Source organism: Apostichopus japonicus, chromosome 8, assembly GCF_037975245.1.
Source record: "Apostichopus japonicus isolate 1M-3 chromosome 8, ASM3797524v1, whole genome shotgun sequence".
Taxonomy (NCBI): Eukaryota; Metazoa; Echinodermata; class Holothuroidea; order Aspidochirotida; family Stichopodidae; genus Apostichopus; species Apostichopus japonicus.
The window spans coordinates 2,240,138-2,260,693 of NC_092568.1; the positions used below are offsets into that span (position 1 = coordinate 2,240,138).

Here is a 20,556-nt window from a genome sequence, read left to right on the forward strand (position 1 = left end):
CCTACATCTTTCTCCCACCACAACCACTGATCTGTACACTAACGTTAGTGTACAGATCAGTGAACACAACAGTACTTCTGAACGTGCGCATCTTGCCTTCGAAGCGATCGCTTTTTGTGACTTGTCTGTTTGTGTCAGCACCCATCTCTTGTTAAGCACAATAACATGGCCAGTAAAGTAAGGAATAAAGTGTTTGTAAAGGAAATCCGTTGTTTTGGGTGCAACGTGTGCATATTTCCATAGCAAGACTAGGCTCCAGGGTCCCTGGATTGTTACCAATACATTTTAACTTTATTATGTTAGCTCACTCATACTCGTAGGCTAGATGCACGAAATATGAACACTCATACTCGTAGGCTGGATGCACGAAATATAAACTACGCTATTTAAATATTGCAGTTAATAAGCCTGAAGTGCGATTCACACTTTCTATTTATGTGATATGTCTGACGCCGTTGATATGTGACTGTGAGAACAGAATAGCAATACGACTTACGAGTTCGCTAAACCAGGTCTAACGGCACTAAGCCCGGAGTAATTATAGAATACAGGGCCACTCGATGATACTATCTGAGCATCCGGATGCGCGGATGCTTAGTCTCACCCCAGTACGTATGTGAGTATAAAATGTCAAAGTCCCAGTTCTTTCTTTTTGAGTGGATGCGCTGATACTGTACGTGGATGCGGAGTGTCCTTTCCTAGTACTTCTGTGGTGGAATTTTAGAGGGCGTCACACATGTACGGATGCCTTTTAAGAACGACACACTATTGATGTGGAATATCTTCGTACATACGGGACTTTCAGTATTGGAAATACGTGATGGTATATGTCGAAACTTTTCGAAAATTGTAAGTCCATTCCTAGTACTCCCGGGGTGGATGCGCGGATGCGCGGATGCGGAGTCAAAATGAAATACGTGATGGTGTATCGTATATGGGGAAACTTTCGAAAATTATCTAAGTCCTTTCCTAGTACTCCCGGGGTGGATGCGTGGATGCGCGGATGCGAAGTCAAAATGAAATACGTGATGGAATTTTAGAGGGCGTCATACGTGTACGGACATGTACAGACACACCGCGCATCCGCGCATCCGGATGCTGGGAAGAGTTAATGAATGGCCCTGTATTCTATAATTGTACCCTAAGCCCATGGTGCAGTGACCCTCCATGATTTAGTACAAATTTGTTCTTGTAAATGTAAGTTCATTGCATAGGCCTATGTCAAATTTTGTAACTTAGGAATATTGAATCTTGGGAGATCACTGTTAAATTGTTGGTGGGACTAATTTTGATTGTTGACAAAACAGTAGCATAATTCCAAAGGAGACCCTTCAGGAGGTGGGTTTCAGCATTTGGCTGGTTTTCATAGCAACAGAGGCCTGCCCAACAAAATATGTTTCAAGACTGACCTCAATTCTTATACAATTATGAATGAAAGATATAGATGAGAACAATAGAGAATGTCAGTTTGGATAGAATAAAAATTCCCACAATTTCAAATAATGCAAAATGGCATATCAACACAGAAAATGTCCCTTAATCAGCTCAATAACATACATTTTTGTCATGCCAGGGATGTTGGTAGCTCTGTGGTATGATTATTAATTGATGACAGGTTATGTTTGTTACCCGTGTTTTCAAATATTCACACAATATTGTGGGCAACTGCTAGACATAGGGCCTAGGTATGAAGGTGTTGGCCTAGTATCAATTTAATTGTCCAATGAGACATTGTACACTTGTTATTTAAGTCTTGAAAGATTCCTCTTGTGTTAAGATTATGGTGATGTGATTCTAAAATGGAATGGTATTTCTTGTTCATTAGGACAAATATCCATTTTTAAACTGCTTTTGAAGTAAACATGTTGACTAATGAAGTGATGAATTGACAGTTATCTGAGGAGGGCATATTAATGAAGCTGCATATATTCTCCAAATTGTTTTATCGGTGTTACATATCAGTCTACATATCGTGGCAAAATGGTAAAAGTGCTGATTGCAAATATGAGCATCAATAGCACTAATACTCATGTTCTTTGTTTAAATATCAAATGTGGTTTGTAAATGTAATTATTTTTGTCCTGTAGTAACTGCTTGAAGTACATGGTACAATACAGTATGTATGTCCCTTAAATAGACTGTTTAAGAAAAATGAAGTAACTTTATAGAAGTATTGTCCATTCAAAACAGTCCTTTGTTTTTTAATTTAAACAATATCTGTTTGAACTTTGTAACAATTTATGCTTTCTTTTGCTTTGCCAAATAGCCCGTATTATACTCATATTTCCGAAGCACCTGCTCCTGGAGAGTGAGAATAGGTAAGAAAGAGGAAATTTTTATTAACGTTCACTGCAGTTAATTTTTGTGAATCTATAATGAATTTTATTATGTCTTTTTCAAAAGCAAACACATGAGATGTGTGAAGAAAAGTGTTGCAATGCCGATGTATAAGACTTGCCTCTGTATAACATGGATGGTATGATGATGTTAAAGGATAACTCCCTGTACAGTATACACTGTATTTGTTTGCTGTTGTATGGTACAAATACAAGCGCAGAATTCCATTTAACTGAAAAGCAATACAAACAAGCCCTATTGTTGCATGTTCAAATAATGTAACTGATTTGAAATGATAAACACATTAAACAAACTGTCTCAAGAAAAGTAGTCTACTCTAGTGTCTTGTTTAAGCATGCATATTTATTTCAGATGACTCCACTCTTATTAGACTTTGGTAAAAAATTAATACCAAAAGTTCTCTGACATGTCATACCCATCTCAGACATTTGTGCATTAAGCTCAAGAATTACCCCATCCAACCTGAATATCCACTCAGTGACAATAGAGAAATTTACTACATGCATTAATGCATATTTTGTACACAAGTTTATGCCCTATTGGTTTTTTTGCTTCCAACAGCATTAGCTTTGAAAGGAGTCCAATATGAATATAAGGCTGTGAACTTATTGAAAGGAGAACAGGTATAGTATTATTTCAGAACTTGAGTATGCTTCACTGTTTAACTTCTTCCAAAACAAGAAAATAAGGTTTCTTTCTTGTACTTTTTGTACAAGAATACTGTTCTAGAAGTTGGCTAAGCATTTGACCTCTTTTCAAAATAGACCCAACTTTTTTTCAATGATGCCAGTTTGTACCCCATCTCAATATAATGTTCATAACTTCAGTTATAATTTTTCTGACAGTAAGTTTTTTCTGTATTATTACTTTTTTTGCATGTAGAAAAATGAATGGTTGGGAATTGATTTTATGTTGAAATATCATATTGTTTGACGGTTTTCTAAGGGATTAATTTACCGTCAATTCAAGACATCATCAAAATTGCAATTTTTTCCCTAAGCATATTATCTTCTTTTGTGACTAAATGACATCATGTAAAAGTACACATCTTCTGGTAAATTGCCATAATGATATATGTCACCCACTGAGATTTTGCCATGTGCAATCTGGATGTGTGTGTGTCTTCTAGTGATACAGAAAATGTGTACAAATTTTGACTCAGTCAACTCCAGCCATTTGGGGTATTCCATTAACTTGACTTGAAAAGAAAATGAAGTAAGTGTGGCACACGGTAGTATTTATGTGCAATTATATTGTACTATGTCACCATTGTGTAACTTTTTTTCCATTTATGATTAAGTAGTTATTTTTGCATGTGGCAACATTCCATAGAGTTAAATTCTTGTCTGTGTTTACAAAATACGAGCTTTTGTTTTTGCTGTTGTGTGTTTAAATGTTATTTTTTCCAGAAATGCATGACAACCAAAAGTTGCAGAATTCTTTTGAGTTGGTTAAATATCAATACCAGTTGTTTGTCTGTTATCTTTGCAATAATAGTTGCCGTTAAACTTTATTTACCTCTTTCCTGTTTTAGCTTCAAGATAAATATCATGGACTAACACCAATGGCTCAGTTACCATCCCTCGAAATTGATGGAGTTTTGATGAGCCAGTCGGTGAGAATTTATCATCTGAATTTGTGTGTGAAATGTTAGGTACTGTACTTACTGAATACAATTCACTTATTGCAAACTCATGTAGGGTAGGAGAAGGATCCACATTGGTCACATAAATTCAAGTCAGCTCATTATCACCAACCAGCAGTGAAATATCCAGAGATTTCAGAGAGTAGGTACCATGGATGTGGGTCCAGGGGAGGGGGGGGGGGGTAGGGGTGGGGAAACTGCACTGATGTAATAACACCTTTGATTACATCTATAAATTTACTACTTGGCTCTGTACTCTACTTGAACAGTAAATTGTGGTATTTATTGGTCCATATCTTCTCTCATAAACTTGGACAAACATTGATAGTGCTTTTAATTTACTTGAAGGTGTGTTGTAAAGCAGTGAATTTCTCCATTAACTTCCGTACTTCATGTGTCACAGCTCATAGTGATCATGTTAGAGACGATGGCATGGCCTGCTACGGCATTTGTAAATTTACAAACCATGAGTTCTTACTGTAGGTCTTTTGGTGTAGGAAAGTCCTAGATACGTCATCTTAGTCTATCCCAAGCCTTGGTTCTGCTTGTATAGCAGCAATATACATTTTATTGCTTTGATGATCATGTGATGTTTTCGTTATCATAAAGCCCCATTATCAGCAATAAATAAACAAACCCATGATAGTCATGTGAGATTATCAGCAACAAATCTCATTATTGTTGTCGATCTCATCGTTATCGAAAAGTCAAGCGTACTGTGGGCATTCAATTATTATACTGATATGTAAATTGGTTCAACTGATGAACAGTCAAAGTGAATAACCGGTTTAATACTTTAATATGGGATTGTCGATGGTTATGCGCACTGAAGTAAATCCGGTAGTTTGTAGTTTTGAACAAAACTTGCATCTGGCTCAGCCTCCATTAAAGCTGTGCAAATTGTGTATGGAAGATTTTGTTTGTTGCACCTCTAATATTATTTTATAATTTTTATTGACAGGCATAAAGTTGTGATGCAATAGTAACCCACTTTATGCTGAAAGGAAACCCTATTTACACAAAATCCCAGAGAAGCAGGCTGTATATTTTTATTCCTTTCCAAAGGCATAAGGAATCTATTCTATGGGGTGATGATTGCATGGGATGATATATACATATGTACAGTGTCATGATTGCAGGGGAGGGTATGTGCTTGTATGAACAGGCAATAATTTAGTGTTCAAATGAAGTGTAGCAGTTTTGAAGCCCCTCAAGTTCTATGGTTCCTGTGTACTAAACTGCAAAACACCTGTGGACTTGTATAGCCATTTCACCATTTTGCATTGCATATTGTATGTTACACTTTGGCTTGTAAATGTGATAACTCAGGTGGAGCCATCTTAAATAGCGAGTACAAGAATCCCTATTTAGTTTTCCGGGGATGTAAAACTTTACTGAGGTCAGGTCAGAGCCTGAAAACTTTGTAAAAATGATAACTGCCAAAGTAAATTAGCAACAGCAAACTGACAGGGTAATGACGAATAATGGAATTTTCTCTGCTTTTTGCCTTGGTAAAATTTTGATGACATTTATACTGGTGTGTAGATCCACGTTTTAGTGAATACAAGAACCCTATAATTTTCTGTGAAGGTCAGATGTCAGTTCAGGTTAAGAGTTGTCAAAGTCTGAAAACCTTGTAAACACATTAAGTACAAAAGTACTACTTTGTAGGTAGATCAAACTTAGTGAGTACCAGAACTGTAATTTTGTGAAGTTCAAATGTCATTTCAATAATATGTTTACTTTGACATAAACTTCTACATCTAATCACTCAATTCTTAATGGATTTTTGGCAGTTGCCTTGTTTGTTTTGTTTCAAAATATTTTATAAATTTATCATAATTTTTCTTTTTGCAGCTTCCAATCATTGAATATATTGATGAGACAAGGGGAGGCCCATCGCTTTTACCTAAAGAGCCTAAACAGAAATGTACTGTAAGTCTACAATATTAAGCGTTATATTTCTTGTTCAAGTTTTAACTTGAGATGATTCTGTGTTTATCTGCATGGAAGTAAACTCTGCATCAACTTGAAAGAAGAGGAAAAAGATCCTGGAGTTAATATTAAATAAGTAAAAAACTTACCAGGTCTTGTTATTTGAAAACAGACAACAACTTAAGCTGCTTTCCATTTTCTATTATCCTACATACAATTGCAGGAGATTGTTTGCCTGCTCTTGTAACAGAAATATTTTGTTCATGTTTGTATGAGAATTTAATTCTTGAAAAGTGAAAAATCACAAAATTGTATACATGTTTTGGGAAAAAAATTTGAAGCAAAAGAAAATACCTCTTTTAGATAAAACGTATTGGTTTACCACAAAAATGACTTGTTCAGCAATTGGAATGAAGTAATAAATGCTCTTCCTGCTCTCACTTTTAACAAATGAAAGTTTTTGTTTCATCAAGTGCTTAGGAAAGAAAACATGAAAAGCACTGTCTCTCATCATTAAACAAGAAAACTTTTCATGCTCAGAATTTAATGAATGAACAAAACTGAAAATACTAGATTTTGCTTTCTGTTGCAGAAACAAGAAACAACATAAACAAAATTTGTTTTTAGATTGTTCATCACATAAGAGGAAAATGCAGGTGCAAATTTTGTATTTGACTGATGAAATCATCATGGTAAATGACTTTTGCATTCAATATCATGTGTATTGTTTTCAAGATTTGAAGGTTTAGAAATCAATATGTTTTCTACCAAAAGTGAACTTGAAGCAAACAGGTGTGATGTCATAGATGCACATTGACAAAGTTCTTTTATGCTTGTCTTTAAAATGTACGTCCATGTTGAATACACTACGAATGTCATTGGGGGAGGGGGGGTATGGGGGTGTATTGATAGCTTCACATCCCATAAGGGGGGAGGGAGTTATGAGGGTGTATTGATAGTTTCACATCCCGTAACGGGGTAGGGGGGTATGGGGGTGTTTTGATAGCTTCACATCCCATAAGGGATAGTTGGAACACTATCCAATTCAAGGTCAAAACAATAAAATGAACAGGAAAAATATAAAACAAGACATTTTGCTGTCACTGTGCAACTATGGCGTCACATAACATCACTTATGTTTACAATCTGTGACAATTTCAACTATCAATATCTTGAAAACAATAGGCAGGAATTGCTTACAAATTTCATCAGGATGCTTACTATTTATTGTTATTACATCAGTCAAAAAACAAACGAACAATTCACCTGCATGTTACCTATAAAAAAAATTCTTATCCTAGGCTGCATTTCTCAATAGAATGGACTAGTGAAAGGTTGACACAATTATTATGCAAAATCTGATATCTCTGGTAAAGCAACAGTCGAAAGAACTATGTTCATATTAGAATAATTCAAATCAAGGAGACAACTTGATTTCCTATTTTAGTAATAATTTTGTATTTTCTTTCATACAATTCTTTTTATTATTTTTTTTCTCTTTTCAAGTGACACGAATCCTTTTGGCATACTTTTTTTGTTTTATCTGTCCACGTAGGTACGTCAAGTCTCAGAAATGATCAACTCAGGAATACAACCGTTGCAGGTATAGTTCACTGTAAACCATCGACTTCTTTTATGTAAAGACTTTAAACTATGATTGTTACAATTGCTGTGATAAAGTCATCAATAAATAATATAAATACCCCCGGCCCCTACCCACTATGAAAATAACAAAACAAGTCCAAAATAAGTAAGACAACACCTATTACGTAAAGACTTAAATTATAATTGTTACAATTACTGTGATAAAGTCATCAAATAACATATAACCATCCCCTCCCCTTACCCACTATGAAAAAAAAAAATCCCAAATAAGTAAGACAACACGTAGTACGTAAAGACTTAAATTATGATTGTTTCAATTGTTAAGATTAAGTCATAAAAAAATACATTTAAATAACCCCCCCCCCCACACATCCCTACACATTATGAAAAGAACAATTAGAGTCCAAACCCAGCCTGCGATCATCTAGCATGAATGACCTATAATCTTACCTATGTAAAACCTCCTAATGATTGTAATATTTTCCATTTCCTGACGGGAGCAGGTACATACTTGAACTTTTTTTTTGTGGCCCAAAGATTGGATAATTAAAATAAATTTCGTGCCTAGAATCTTATTAAGGATAAAGCAGATTTGAATGGGACATGTTCACTTAGTGGTTTATCACTTCTACTCCAAACAGAATTTGAAAATCTTAAAGTTTATCGGAGCTGAGAGGAAATCTGAGTGGGGACATAAATTCATCCAGGAAGGTTTTGAGGCTTTGGAAAGCGTTCTTGCTCAGACTGCTGGGAAATACAGCGTAGGTGATGACATAACAATGGCGGATTTATGTCTCATCCCTCAAGTGTACAATGCTGAAAGGTATGTCAATAACAGTTCCTCCTATGGCCTGTATCAGAAGCAGTTGTGTAACCTGAGAGAATGTGAAGTTTGGTGGAGCAAAATATCCTAGTCCCTCCCTTCCCAGCCGCCTTCTGTCACTTAGGCATTTAAGAATAAATAATTTAGATTAAAATTTTTTGAGAAGAGGGCACTGTAGTAAATTTTCCGTGGAAATAGACATCTTATTATGTTCTTTGTACACAGGTCATGTTATCTTTGTCACCCTGAATAGATACGTCCTGAGTCATGCATTATAAACCGTTATAAACACATTTCTCTCTTTGCTTTAAGAAACAGTTTTGGGATGTTGTTATGAAATACATTGTACTGTACCAACATATTTTATAATACCTGTTCTTTTGCAGTTTTTAATGCAAATATTCCTTCATGAAATTTGAATTTAGAGAAAGACTAGAGACAAAATATGAATATCCTTCTGAATGTTTCAATTTCATATGTTTTTTTTGTCTGTGTTTCAGATTTAAAGTGGATATGACTGCCTTCCCAACCATTTCGAGGATCAATTCAACTTTGAGTAAACATGAGGCTTTCATCGCTGCCCATCCAACCAATCAACCAGACTGCCCAGATGATTTGAAGCAGTGACCAAAAGAAGTTATTCTGAATTCATATTGACTAATCATAGGCAGCTAAGCCAATTCTTTAGTAAATTCAACAGATTTTTGAGGATTTTCACCTTAAAGGCATTGAAGACTCGCCCCAAACTGCGTGCCGTCATCTGAAAAAGTTAACTTTCCCTTGCTGGCAAGTGAATTTTTTGGATGTCGCTACAAAATGCAGACAGTAATGAAATGTGATACCTTGTTATCTTTTATCTCGACCTGAAATGTCCATCGCTGCTATGTACACTGTGTTGTGGGTATTGACCGTAGCTACATGTATTGACTGTGCACTAGTGTCTAATTACCAACAGTAGCAAGCTGTGTGTGTATTTTCTGGTAGTGGCTAACACTTCCATTACACCTCATTCGAAACTAGGTCAGATAACCGGCATGAGACGTTACATTGTGAGCGAGTCTTCCATGCCTTTGAACTATATCCTGAAATCTTTTTCTTGTTTATTTTGTGCGTTAAGATATTAAGAATTTTCTTGGTTTCGCAGATGGAAATTTATGAAAATCGTGCCACCAATTTCACAGAGACCAACAGATATATTATGAGGCTGTCAAGTCAGATTTAAAACCATTCATTAGCCAGACCATGACTTTTTGCAATTTTCAGTTTAATAACTCAGTTTTACATTTTTAGGTTGTTGTTAAATTGTCGGTTTGAATATGGGAGAAAACTATCAAATAGTTTTCTCATACAGTGATGTATAAATGCCAGGAAAATCCTACCTCTGAAAGGTCCCTTTTCATAACAAGGGTCAATAAACCCAGATGATGTATGGTAACTTTGGAGAGTGAATTAATTTGGTGCAGAACCCTGGATTCAATGGAATAACCCATGTTTGATGTGAGGGTGGTGTTTTTTGGGGGGTTGGGGTGCGGGGAAGTCATATGTAAGGAATAATGTTGAATTAGTTATCCTCAAAGTCATTATTATTTCCAATACCCCTACCATTATACCCCTCTTCCTGTGGGCATGTATTCATTTCTATGCATATTTCTGCATGGGAAGGTTGCAGTTCCTTTTTGCTTATTTTAAGGACACAACTCTGATTGGGTTTTTTGCATAGCGTTCAAACCCATCAATGACTTTCCCGTGTTCTCTGTACCTACGATTTCTACCAAAAGGAATATTCATAGATGTTTGAATATTTTAGTTTGCAATAAACTGAAACAGCACTGACTCTAATGTTTTGATTTTCAGTTGTACATTTCTTGTTGCTTCCATCATCTCGATAGATATAATTGCTTTCTGTCTGTGGACTACGATAACGCAAGATAGTCTAAATAAACGTAAACATTATTCCAGTTTTTCTAAAACATGTTGGTGTGTTTGCATACAATTCTTGTGTTCTGCTTTGGCCACCTGTTTGTCGTTGTCATCGATTTAATATCGTTTCTAACACAGTCTTGTAGTAGTAGTACAGCAGTGTTGTGTTGTAGGCTACTATGGATGAAACATGCCTAATCCGCTACCTCAAAATCCACCTATGAGCAAAATGATAATGATGAAATGCATGTTGAGTTTAGAAAACCACACGAAAATCACTCTTGTAGGCCTATTCACCAGATGAAACCCTAGAAGAAATTTAGTTGTGTAGATGTTAAATTGGTGATCCAGATGGTAACATATTTAAAAGTTTCGATCTGGAATATTTCAAATGTTTCATCTCATCATTACTACTTTCGACTTTTTTTCCGGGATATTTGCAAAATTGAAAGTCTAAATTTCGAGGCCCAAGCCCAAACTTCAACTTTCTCCCTCAAACGTTTTGACATGAATATTGTAACGAAATTTTTGCACGTTAACGACAAACATTTCCACATGTGGAAATTTCAATAGTTTGTTATAATTTCTCCGTTCAATATCAAATTACAGGCGTTTTCTCTCGAAATGTCGATTTTTTTTTTTTTTAATCGAAACTACGATAAAGAACATCAAAAGTATCCAGTTAAATGACCCAGCACTCATACAGGAGTGAATCCATCTCCAGTTATAAAAGAAGGGTGAGGGGCAAGGGGACCCATTTTGGAAAATAATTTGTGGAAGTTGCCCATGCACCCTTCTCTTTCTCCACCCTGTTCCTACGCCTATGCTTTTATAAAGTGTCCCTCCAGAGACAAAATAACAATCTCTATAACTTCTTAGCACGCAGACGTTCGCAAGACATCCGCATGTTTTGTTCTTTAGATAGGACTGACTAACTACATTTGTTGAAGGGCAAGTTTGCTAGCCGCTGTAATTAATCCGCCTGCTATGTAAACAATGTCGCCTGTCCTTACAGCAGTTAGTTGCAAAGCAGATCTCTTTTTAATGATATTGACGTTTACCAATTAGTAATTTTCAATAGAGCAAAGGAAAAGACTTTATTGTGTGGTAATAGGCAATACCAAATAGTCACTTGTTCGCTCACTGTTGGAGCCACAGTGACTGACAATGGGGATTATTACTAAGCTATTGGTTGATAAGCCCGGAGACCTAGACAAACTGATTAAGTAATAGTCCACTGATGTAGCAATGAATCAAGCAGCCTGGAACGATACTAGACTACTAAAGAAATCATCTCATTGACAAAGCAAACTACAAATGAATTTTCAAAAAAGAAGGGAGAAGGAAAAAGCGTAAAAACTTTTAAAGTTAGCTCAACCTATGTTTGAACGTTACTTAATGTGCAGCAAATATGTTGTATATTCATTTTCTGCTTGTCAAATAAACTGCCCTTCATCTGAAAAAGAGAAACCGAGGATCATCGACCTTGGAATTTTTGTGTTTCATATTCCTGTTTAGAGAGACTCATTATCTATATTAAGATAAATTAAACAATATTGATATGCTCTACAACAACCATGTGTAAAATGAACGTCTAAAGGAGACCATGTCAGGCTCAAACCTCAAGCCCGGTTACATTAATTCATAAATTATTCAGACGGGATCAATTACAAATGGAGACTAATCTTTTTTCTTTTCCTTGCATATTTAAATTATTTCTAAGACTAATCGTAACAGAAACATTTCTAAGGCAGAGAAGCGGTTCAGTTTAAGTCTTAACGTTAAATCAATACTGCCGAAATTTGCTAAAGAAAGAAACAAATAATGGTCACCCTTAGTCAAACGTTGATTACACCCCTATAATTTTTTCATTGCCATTATTTCAGATATTCTCCATCCCGACGGTTCCCCACTGTCTGGAAATAACATTCCAATAGTGCCCAAGAATGTTTTTAAAGGATTTTTTAAACTATTAATAAAAAAGTATGAAAGGTCGCGGTATTGATATTAGAAAAGAAAGCCAAAGTGTGGACAGAGTAAATATGACCAATACAACAAAAAATTAATGTTAACGGTATTATATATTTTCATGTTATGTACAATAGATTTTTTCTTTACACAAGATAAATTTTCGTTTATACAAACTGTTGTGCATTTTAAAACGACTGGTTATCAATTTGAGTTGCATACTAAATACATTTGAAGTTCATATCAGTAAACATTTATATCACGGACGTTTAATTAACCTTCCTTTGACAACCAATTAGCAAATCTTAAATCGCCACGTATTGATAATTTTCATATAGAGTGAAGAAGATAAACTTTCCATGTCCGTTTTCAACGAAGGTTTAGACGTAATAGGAGAAAAAATATAGAAAATTACTTTCCGAAGAGTTGTTAAAGGATCAGATAAAGTATGTGCCATTGACATGCAAAAGAAATAATACACACACAAGCCGCAATTGCGCCAAAAGCAGAGACAACAAGATGGTGATACCCGGAGCACCGCCTAGCCCCTCTCCCTTCCCTAGCCCCACTCAGATATGGCTGTTGTCGGGCAAAACTTTAACATGAATGCCATAGCCACTTTTATAATATGACTGAGAAGATACCCAGACAAAATTTGCTCTCCAAAACGTCCCAGCTCCCTCACGTCCTTGGAAGGCTATTTTGCATGCCCATATATCATATAAAGGTTCGTTTTATTGTCTAAAGTCAGTATAATTTGTTTTGCATTCAACAGAACCTCCATACTTGTAACTTGTTACCCAAGTAAACGATTTCAAACTCTTGAATCAAAGCATCAATCACTCTTCATGCTAAAAGGCTTAGAAATATCGACTCTGTAGTTTGTTGTGAGCTCCCTAACTCACTCAAGTAGTAGTATTGCTGCAGTCATCACGGGAAATTGTCGCTAAGAGTTTAGACATATATCCCTCATGATCCAAACAAAGCTAAACGAAGCTATATAGAGTTCGGTTAATCCTCACTGCATACAAGAACATTCTTCCGCGATCATGTTGGGTATTTCCTCGACTTTAAGCTCCATGACACCATTATTCTCAACCATGTACATCATTGGCAGAGATCCTGACTTTGATATACCACAGGTACGATATTTACTTCCATATTTTCTGTTGGAATTACCACCTGTTGGGTTGAAGAGGTTGCCGAGAATGTCCCTGTAGGAGCGATGACGCGAGCACGTACCGAGACAGTCGTAAGCCTCGTAACCGGACGGTTCGATTACCCACCGGTTAGCCCATCTCATATTGCGGAAATCGACATAACGAGAACTTCTGCAACACCGTTGAGTTCCTGAAGACCCTGTTGGTGTTTCATCACATTCTACGGGTTCTGGTTCCAAACTGAAGGAGTAAGCAAAATGGAATACAATAAATATGATGTCACAATAAGTGAAACTAGGTCATCTAAGCATAAACACAATGACGCATATAGCCCCCCCCCCCGCCCCACCCCTTCTCAGACACAAATAAGTTAGAGCTAACCAATGAAAAATATAAAGTAGTAGTATCACTACATGCCCAGTCATCAAACTTTTTTTTCTGGTTCGATGTTATAATTTAGGTTCTATATAAATGAATGATGATTCTTTGTTCGCGGAGATAAAAAGTACATTTGGGGTGTGGGGGTCTTTTTGACTGATGGCTGTGTCGCAACTGGAACTAAAAGATCCAAAACATGCATTAATTATGTTTTGGCTTGGTCAAGGGAGAGGGGTGGGGGTTGGATGTGGGGAATGGTTAAGAGATTATTTTAAACTTACTTTGGCATGTATTTGACGGTATACACTGTCAAAATTGGGTAACCGTAAGGTGGTACGTTGGGTCCCTCTTCGGTCACGAATCGGACTTTGTCTGCAATCCGTTGGGCGTGTCTGCTTTTCCTGATGGGGTTGACTGTCAGTTCAATATCAATCTCTGGTGTTGGATCAGATGTCCATTGTTCAATCGTCTCTGTAATATCAAAAATTTTCCAGCCAGTGCCATTGACTGAAACCATTCTGAATGAAAGAAAATGAAAAAGAGACGTATGATGAAATATTCAATTCAATCAATTATCGGTGATTTTTTTCAGAAAATAGAGTCAATCGATGTTAGTCGAGAACATTCGATGGTAGAATTGTTGACGAAGCTTTCCAGCTGATAGCCCCAAATACATTGTTGCAAAACTCCTTAATTACTTCAGACTCATCAACTACCCCCTGCCCACCCCTCACCCCCCCCCCCCCCATCTCCCTACATGCACACACTGCAAGCCTGTTAAGTGAAGTGTAAAATTCCCAAATACAATTGTTCTCTGTTCACTGAATAGTATATCATAGGCCTAATTTAAACACTTTAAGTCGGAAAGTGAAGTACTTCTCATTGCATATCACTAAATATCAAACATAAATAAACGAACAGCGCAAAACATAACAAACAAACCATATTTGTAGAGAATAGTGCAAATTAGAAGCACTAAACATTAGCTGAATTACGATTGTATACACTATATATAACATCTAGTTTAGCTAGAGGTAAGCTATGGACGTGGGGTTGGAGTCTTTGGTAATGTTGTTAAAGGGTAAGTACCTCTCATCTGCAAGAGATGCTTCTCTGACTCCATCCTTATTCGTAACATGATGTAGACTGACTCTAGCAGAAGTGGGGAGGCGATGGCGGTGAGTGTGGTTCAGTGAATGATAAAACACAACGTCATTGGCTCGATCCTGATAAATCTTCATTTCAGCAAGGACGATGTCACTGTCGGCGGGTACGCTACCATCCAGTCGAAAGTTAAATATCTGTCGAGACGCGTTGGCGAAAACAACATGACCAGGGATCCCTAAATGAACAAAAAAAAAAATCAGAAAAGTAAATATTTTGTATGTAAGTATATGAGTGGTACACAGAGTATCATTAATGTAAAAAAAAAATCCGCAAGAAGAAAATTACGTATTACACTAACCTATTTTTTTCTTTGTTATTTTTACTTGATTTTGCGGACCGAATAATTACTTTCGTGGTCAGAAGTCTGTGTTTACTTCACTTTGAATTATTATAAAAAAAAATTATAAAATAAAATAAAGAATGTTGATGTATATACATTATGGTCTTCTATGTAAACATGAACATTGAGAGAAGCAAAAACCCCTATCCCATCCTATGCCACCGCCCATAGTAATTACGCATAGTAGTTAAAACTTACCAGGTATCTTCCGGACGCTTTTTGTTATAATTCTTCGTTTTTCGCGATGTTGATGTAGCATAGAGTCGTATTGCTGTTGGATATGTTCTGGAATCTCAATATCTCTTTTTGTTATCGGTAACTCCTTCGTTGGATCCTCAACTCCAATTTTGGTCAGAATATCCATTTCAAGTTCATCCTCATAAAAGCTTTGCTCGAAAGGTAATGCTTGGGACTGTACAAAAATAGCGGATAAAACAACCAGAATGATGCGATCCATGTTGACACTGTCTCTTGGTTTGTGTATTTGTTAGGTATGCTAAAGTAGAAACGTTTGCTAGTATCCGATGCGATAGAATGATGTTGTCAGGATCAACTGTCTACCTTTATAAGCAAAATTATTGAAAATACCGTTTTCCTGTTGAGAGGTTCGTCTGTTAGGTCAGTTCAACGCCCACCGTGCCAATTAGACGGTCTGTCCAGACAATGAGGGGCATTAGAACCAGAGGATTAGGTGACCACCTGAAAGGCAGTGGGTGTTTTGGGGTAGACCATGGACTAGTCTATGGGAGTGATTTTAATGATAACTGAAAGTTGATGGCTAATCTAATTAGAAAGGGGCTTTTGGGAGGACCACAAACTATTAACAACTTTTTAACATGCTCTTGAGCAAAGACGATTTTGATTTTACTGAATGTGGGTGAAACAGATGTTGTTTATGTTCAAGTACAATTCAATAGCGAGTATTCCAGACTTTAAAAACATCGTCTGGTCTGTCTACCAAGTAACATTTTTTTGTCAGACACATATATAGTATATACATAGAGCTAACTGTTGGCACCTGTTCAAATGTAACTTTATAATAAAGAATCATGTGTAGTCTACTGGGAGGTTAAAAGAAGAAATCTATAGACGGTCAGGTGGATCCATTTTTTCTGTCTGGAGGCAGACGGGAGGACAAGCTGTCACAAAGAGGCAAGTTAACTGTATATAATTCTGAACAAAAGATACTGACCTAATGATGATTGGCACAGTGCAGGCCAATTGTCTATTTATTGTAAGGAGTTTGGGAAATAAGAACGTGTCACTCACAAATAAAACAAATACCTTCTGTAGTTAAATTTTATGTTATAATAGACAATGATAACAACGAAGAAAAATTTCCTTAGAAAGAAAGAAGAAATAAACTTGAAGTACAAGTCATGGTTACATACCATTTTCTTATATGTTTATTTCCGAATGGGTGTTCAGTGTCACTATTTTGTCCGTAACAATTCTAAATCCCTGTCTAAAGATTTCTCAAATAAAGTTTTCAACAATGACATTTATATATGGATCAGATAACAATTTTTTTCACGTTTTTGTTTTTAACATTTTAGAAGTGTTAGACACCACCATCGATCCCAGAAAATACACACACAGCTTGCTACCGTCGGTAATTAGACACTAGTGTACAGTCAAAACATACAGCTACGGTCAATACCCACAACACAGTGTATATAGCAGTGATGGACATCTCAGGTCTAGATAAAAGATAACAAGGTATCACGTTTCATTACTGTCTGCATTTTGTAGGGACAAGAAAAAAACTTCACTTGCAAGCAACGGAAAGTTAACTTTTTCAGAGCGCGGCACGCAATTTGGGGCGAGTCTTCAATGCCTTTAAAGCAGATTTTTGCATTTGGTGGGAAGTTTACCACAAATATACAAAGTTTTATCAAACTAAGATTTATTGTAATTGATCAAACTTAGACACCCTCTTACACATCTCACCAAATCGAAAGCTTATAAACAATACCGTTTGTTTGTCACCAATAACATCAAAATATCAAAATCTGCTGATTCAATTAAAAGGAATTAATAGAATAACAATATAACCGTTGATTAAATAACAAAAAATAGTTGGATAGTCATGTTACATCTGTTGTGAAGTTTAAGTATGTCACGACTACATGCGTTGATTTTTTGTTCTGAAAAAGTAGCAGTTTCTCAAGAATTGGGACATTTATAATGCAAGGCAGATGGTACTTCAACAAATACCCATATGCAGTTTGAATGCAATTTTCACAACACATCTAATTTGCCATTGATAGCAATCTGGCAATTAGGTTTACCCTGTTGCTCCCAGAAAATGTTTGTCAACTCAAGACTAGGAGCAGCAGAGATGGTGACGGGATACAAGGAGCAGGTCCCTAAAATCAAAGTCATAACTGCCACTGTCTTGAAGCTTATGCTCCCTCCTCAGATTCAATCCTCTTCTGCTTCCTGTATTGGACTGTGTTGGTATTGGTAGCATCTCAACTTACACCACAATCTATCACTTCCTCAATAGCCATGTCTCATGTCCCTCGTTAGTGGGTCTACTAACTCTACTTGTTTAAGCCTTGCAGAGTATGCAACTTGGAAATATATTATTTGTTAAAGTTTATGCATTTGTACAAAGAAAGCTAATTATTTTATCTTAGAGGGAAGTAGGAGGTAGGTGCAGGAAGGGGTATTGCATAATTTGCATTTTGTACTGCAAACTATATGTAAAAAAAAGGAAACATGATTGCCTCAACACGTGCACAAAAAAAACTAAATAACCCACATAATATGATGGTCATAAATGATCTATGCAGATTTGCACTACATTGAGCTGTGGTTTTCTTTAAAGCACCTGCTTGACTTGCATGAAAGTATTTTTACCTACCATAGGATTTATTTAAATCCCTTGTGCAATGGTTCAGTCAAATTCTAAAAAGAATGTCTTACTTCCCAAAAGATGAACTTATCTAGGAATTATTATTGATACTTTGTCGAAATTTACATTTTTGCATCCATTCTTTTGTGCAAAATAGGCTAATGTAGGTAACAATTGTACAGTGAAATTGTGTTAGGTTCTAAACACTAGCACATATTCCAAAGACTAGCATCTTTTGTGCACATTCATGCAATCAGCTATCACTATGAACAATACACTGTATGTTTAAACATATTTAATCCAAAGAGAGGTCATGCTGCAAACACATCCCACTTCTTTATGTTGATCCATCTAAATGCAGTGCAAAGAGACCCTAAATTTGATAACTTACAAGAAAATATGTTTTGAAACTTTTTTGGCTATTTCAGCATACAAACAAAAAAAGGTCCACAATGGGTAGCAATGTTGATCTTTCAATGGCCAAGCAAACACATGAAAATATGAAAAGAATATGTAAAACTATGTTTACCTTACTACTATTAACTGCTTTCATGAATTTCATAAAAATTCTACTTGGCAACAACAAAATTAAACAGATTTAATACTTGGAGACATTGTGTTTGCTTGCTTCATTACAATTCTGTCACATGGCTTTGCAAACAAAGTAAACCTTTACTGTTACTTTCTAAATATAAATTCAATCAAAGATATTATCATCTTCATTAAACAGAGGTGTCATACTTTTCACTTTGGTATCTCTCCTCACTGCTAGCTTAAATATTCTCTGTCGCTTAATATTCGCTCTGTCTTTTCTCTTGGCACTAGAAAGTGAAAACATTTTCACACGGCCTTTTCTAAATCTATCTTGATATGGTGTGCCAGGCACTTCTTGCTCATTTGTAGGTGCTAAATAAAAGGAAATAAAGACAAACAGACAACGGCAAAAATTAATAGCATATAGCGTGCATATTCGTTAGCTGCCCGTATATGCATTTGTGATTGAATTGGCAGGTACTGTCAACAGCAAATATTCATAAATCAGTTATTTTATTTTGTTTCCTAAGTATTCAGATCTCTTGCAATGTTGTTACTTACGAGAAGCACTTGTGGATTGAGAATATTTCATTTAGGGAATGAGCGAGTGTCTTCGGGATAGCTATAAATTAATATAGGCCTATGTAAATGTTCAGTGTTTAGCTTGAGTCATTTTGCAGCACAAAGGATTTCAGTGGGGAGAAAGGTTGGCAGTGATTAATATCCCCCTATATAACTTTTTTTGACACAAGCTCTTTGTCTCTGAAAGTCTTGACATTGAATAACACAAATAAACTTGAATTTATTAATTAGATTAATTAGATGTACAACATAGAACAGTGCAGCAAAAATGTTATAGGTTTTAGTTTCCCAAATTGATATTTAGTGAGAAAAGTTTGACATTCAAGTTTCAAGATAGAGTGTTGAGTATTTATTCAAAGCTTCTGATAGGGTCCTGTCATAAAGACAATCACAAAGTAGTATAATATACCATCTACACAGTGAAGTCAAGTAAGTAAGGTCCATTCTGAAGTTTATATTTTTACAATGAATACAGGTTTTCTGACCATCTCTGAACAACTATCTCAATGCTAAATATAAGAACCATGCATTCCCTGGTAATTTCAAATAATTTTGTACTTCCTGTATGGTATACTATCGATACAAAATACTATTCACCATAAATATAAAACATACTGATAATGCATTAAACAAAAGAATTAAGTTGTGTTGCAAACTGAATATTGTAAAAACTCACCAAATATTGGAGTAGTAGATTTAGAAAATTCAGAGATAGGATAGCTTGGCTGTGGTTGTCTCCTGAATCTTTGATCTAAGATAGTGACCATAGAGTTAACTGACTGTGGAGTTGAAGGTACTACTGCTGTTGAGAGCCCGAATGTGTAAGACAAGAATATTTAATATAATGGAGGACAAAAGCTTCTTACATTTAAAGAAGTTGTGTACAAAACTAAATTACTGGTCCTATGACCCTATAAAATGAGTTATAAATAATAACTATCCATTATTTAATATGTAATTTCTGGCATCTATTTCCCACTATACAAAAGAATCAAAAGTAATACAGTCCAAAGCTAAAACGAGTTGTGCTTTCGATTCTAAAGCTAAAAGGAGTTTTACTTTCGATTCTAATAGTTTTCAATCATTTTTGGGAACACAACTTGGATTCATGGGGTTCCCAGAAACTCAAAGAAACTTAGCTTCCAGAAGGCCATCAAAATATAGTTTTACAAACTTCTCCAGCAATTCAGTATTTAATACAATCTTTTAAACTCCTTTATGAATGTATATACCTGCTATCATAGGTGAAGGATGCATCTTCTTTACGTTGGTTTCACATAC

The 20,556-nt window shown here is 35.8% G+C and overlaps 2 protein-coding genes across 2 annotated transcripts; one reads left to right on the top strand and one right to left on the bottom strand.

Moving 5' to 3' along the window:
• Positions 1–19: 19 nt before the first annotated feature.
• LOC139970944 (maleylacetoacetate isomerase-like) lies at positions 20–10,205 on the top strand. Its single transcript, XM_071977026.1, has 8 exons — positions 20–177; positions 2,267–2,318; positions 2,920–2,981; positions 3,893–3,973; positions 5,861–5,938; positions 7,494–7,541; positions 8,185–8,366; positions 8,867–10,205. Exons 1-8 carry the CDS (start codon positions 166–168, stop codon positions 8,991–8,993), a joined length of 642 nt encoding a protein of 213 aa, XP_071833127.1. The 5' UTR covers positions 20–165; the 3' UTR covers positions 8,994–10,205.
• On the bottom strand, positions 9,928–15,988 carry LOC139970942 (left-right determination factor 1-like). Its single transcript, XM_071977025.1, has 4 exons — positions 15,498–15,988; positions 14,882–15,134; positions 14,074–14,310; positions 9,928–13,654 (listed from the first exon to the last, which is right to left on the bottom strand). Exons 1-4 carry the CDS (start codon positions 15,754–15,756, stop codon positions 13,273–13,275), a joined length of 1,131 nt encoding a protein of 376 aa, XP_071833126.1. The 5' UTR covers positions 15,757–15,988; the 3' UTR covers positions 9,928–13,272.
• Between the last annotated feature and the right edge of the window lie 4,568 nt (positions 15,989–20,556).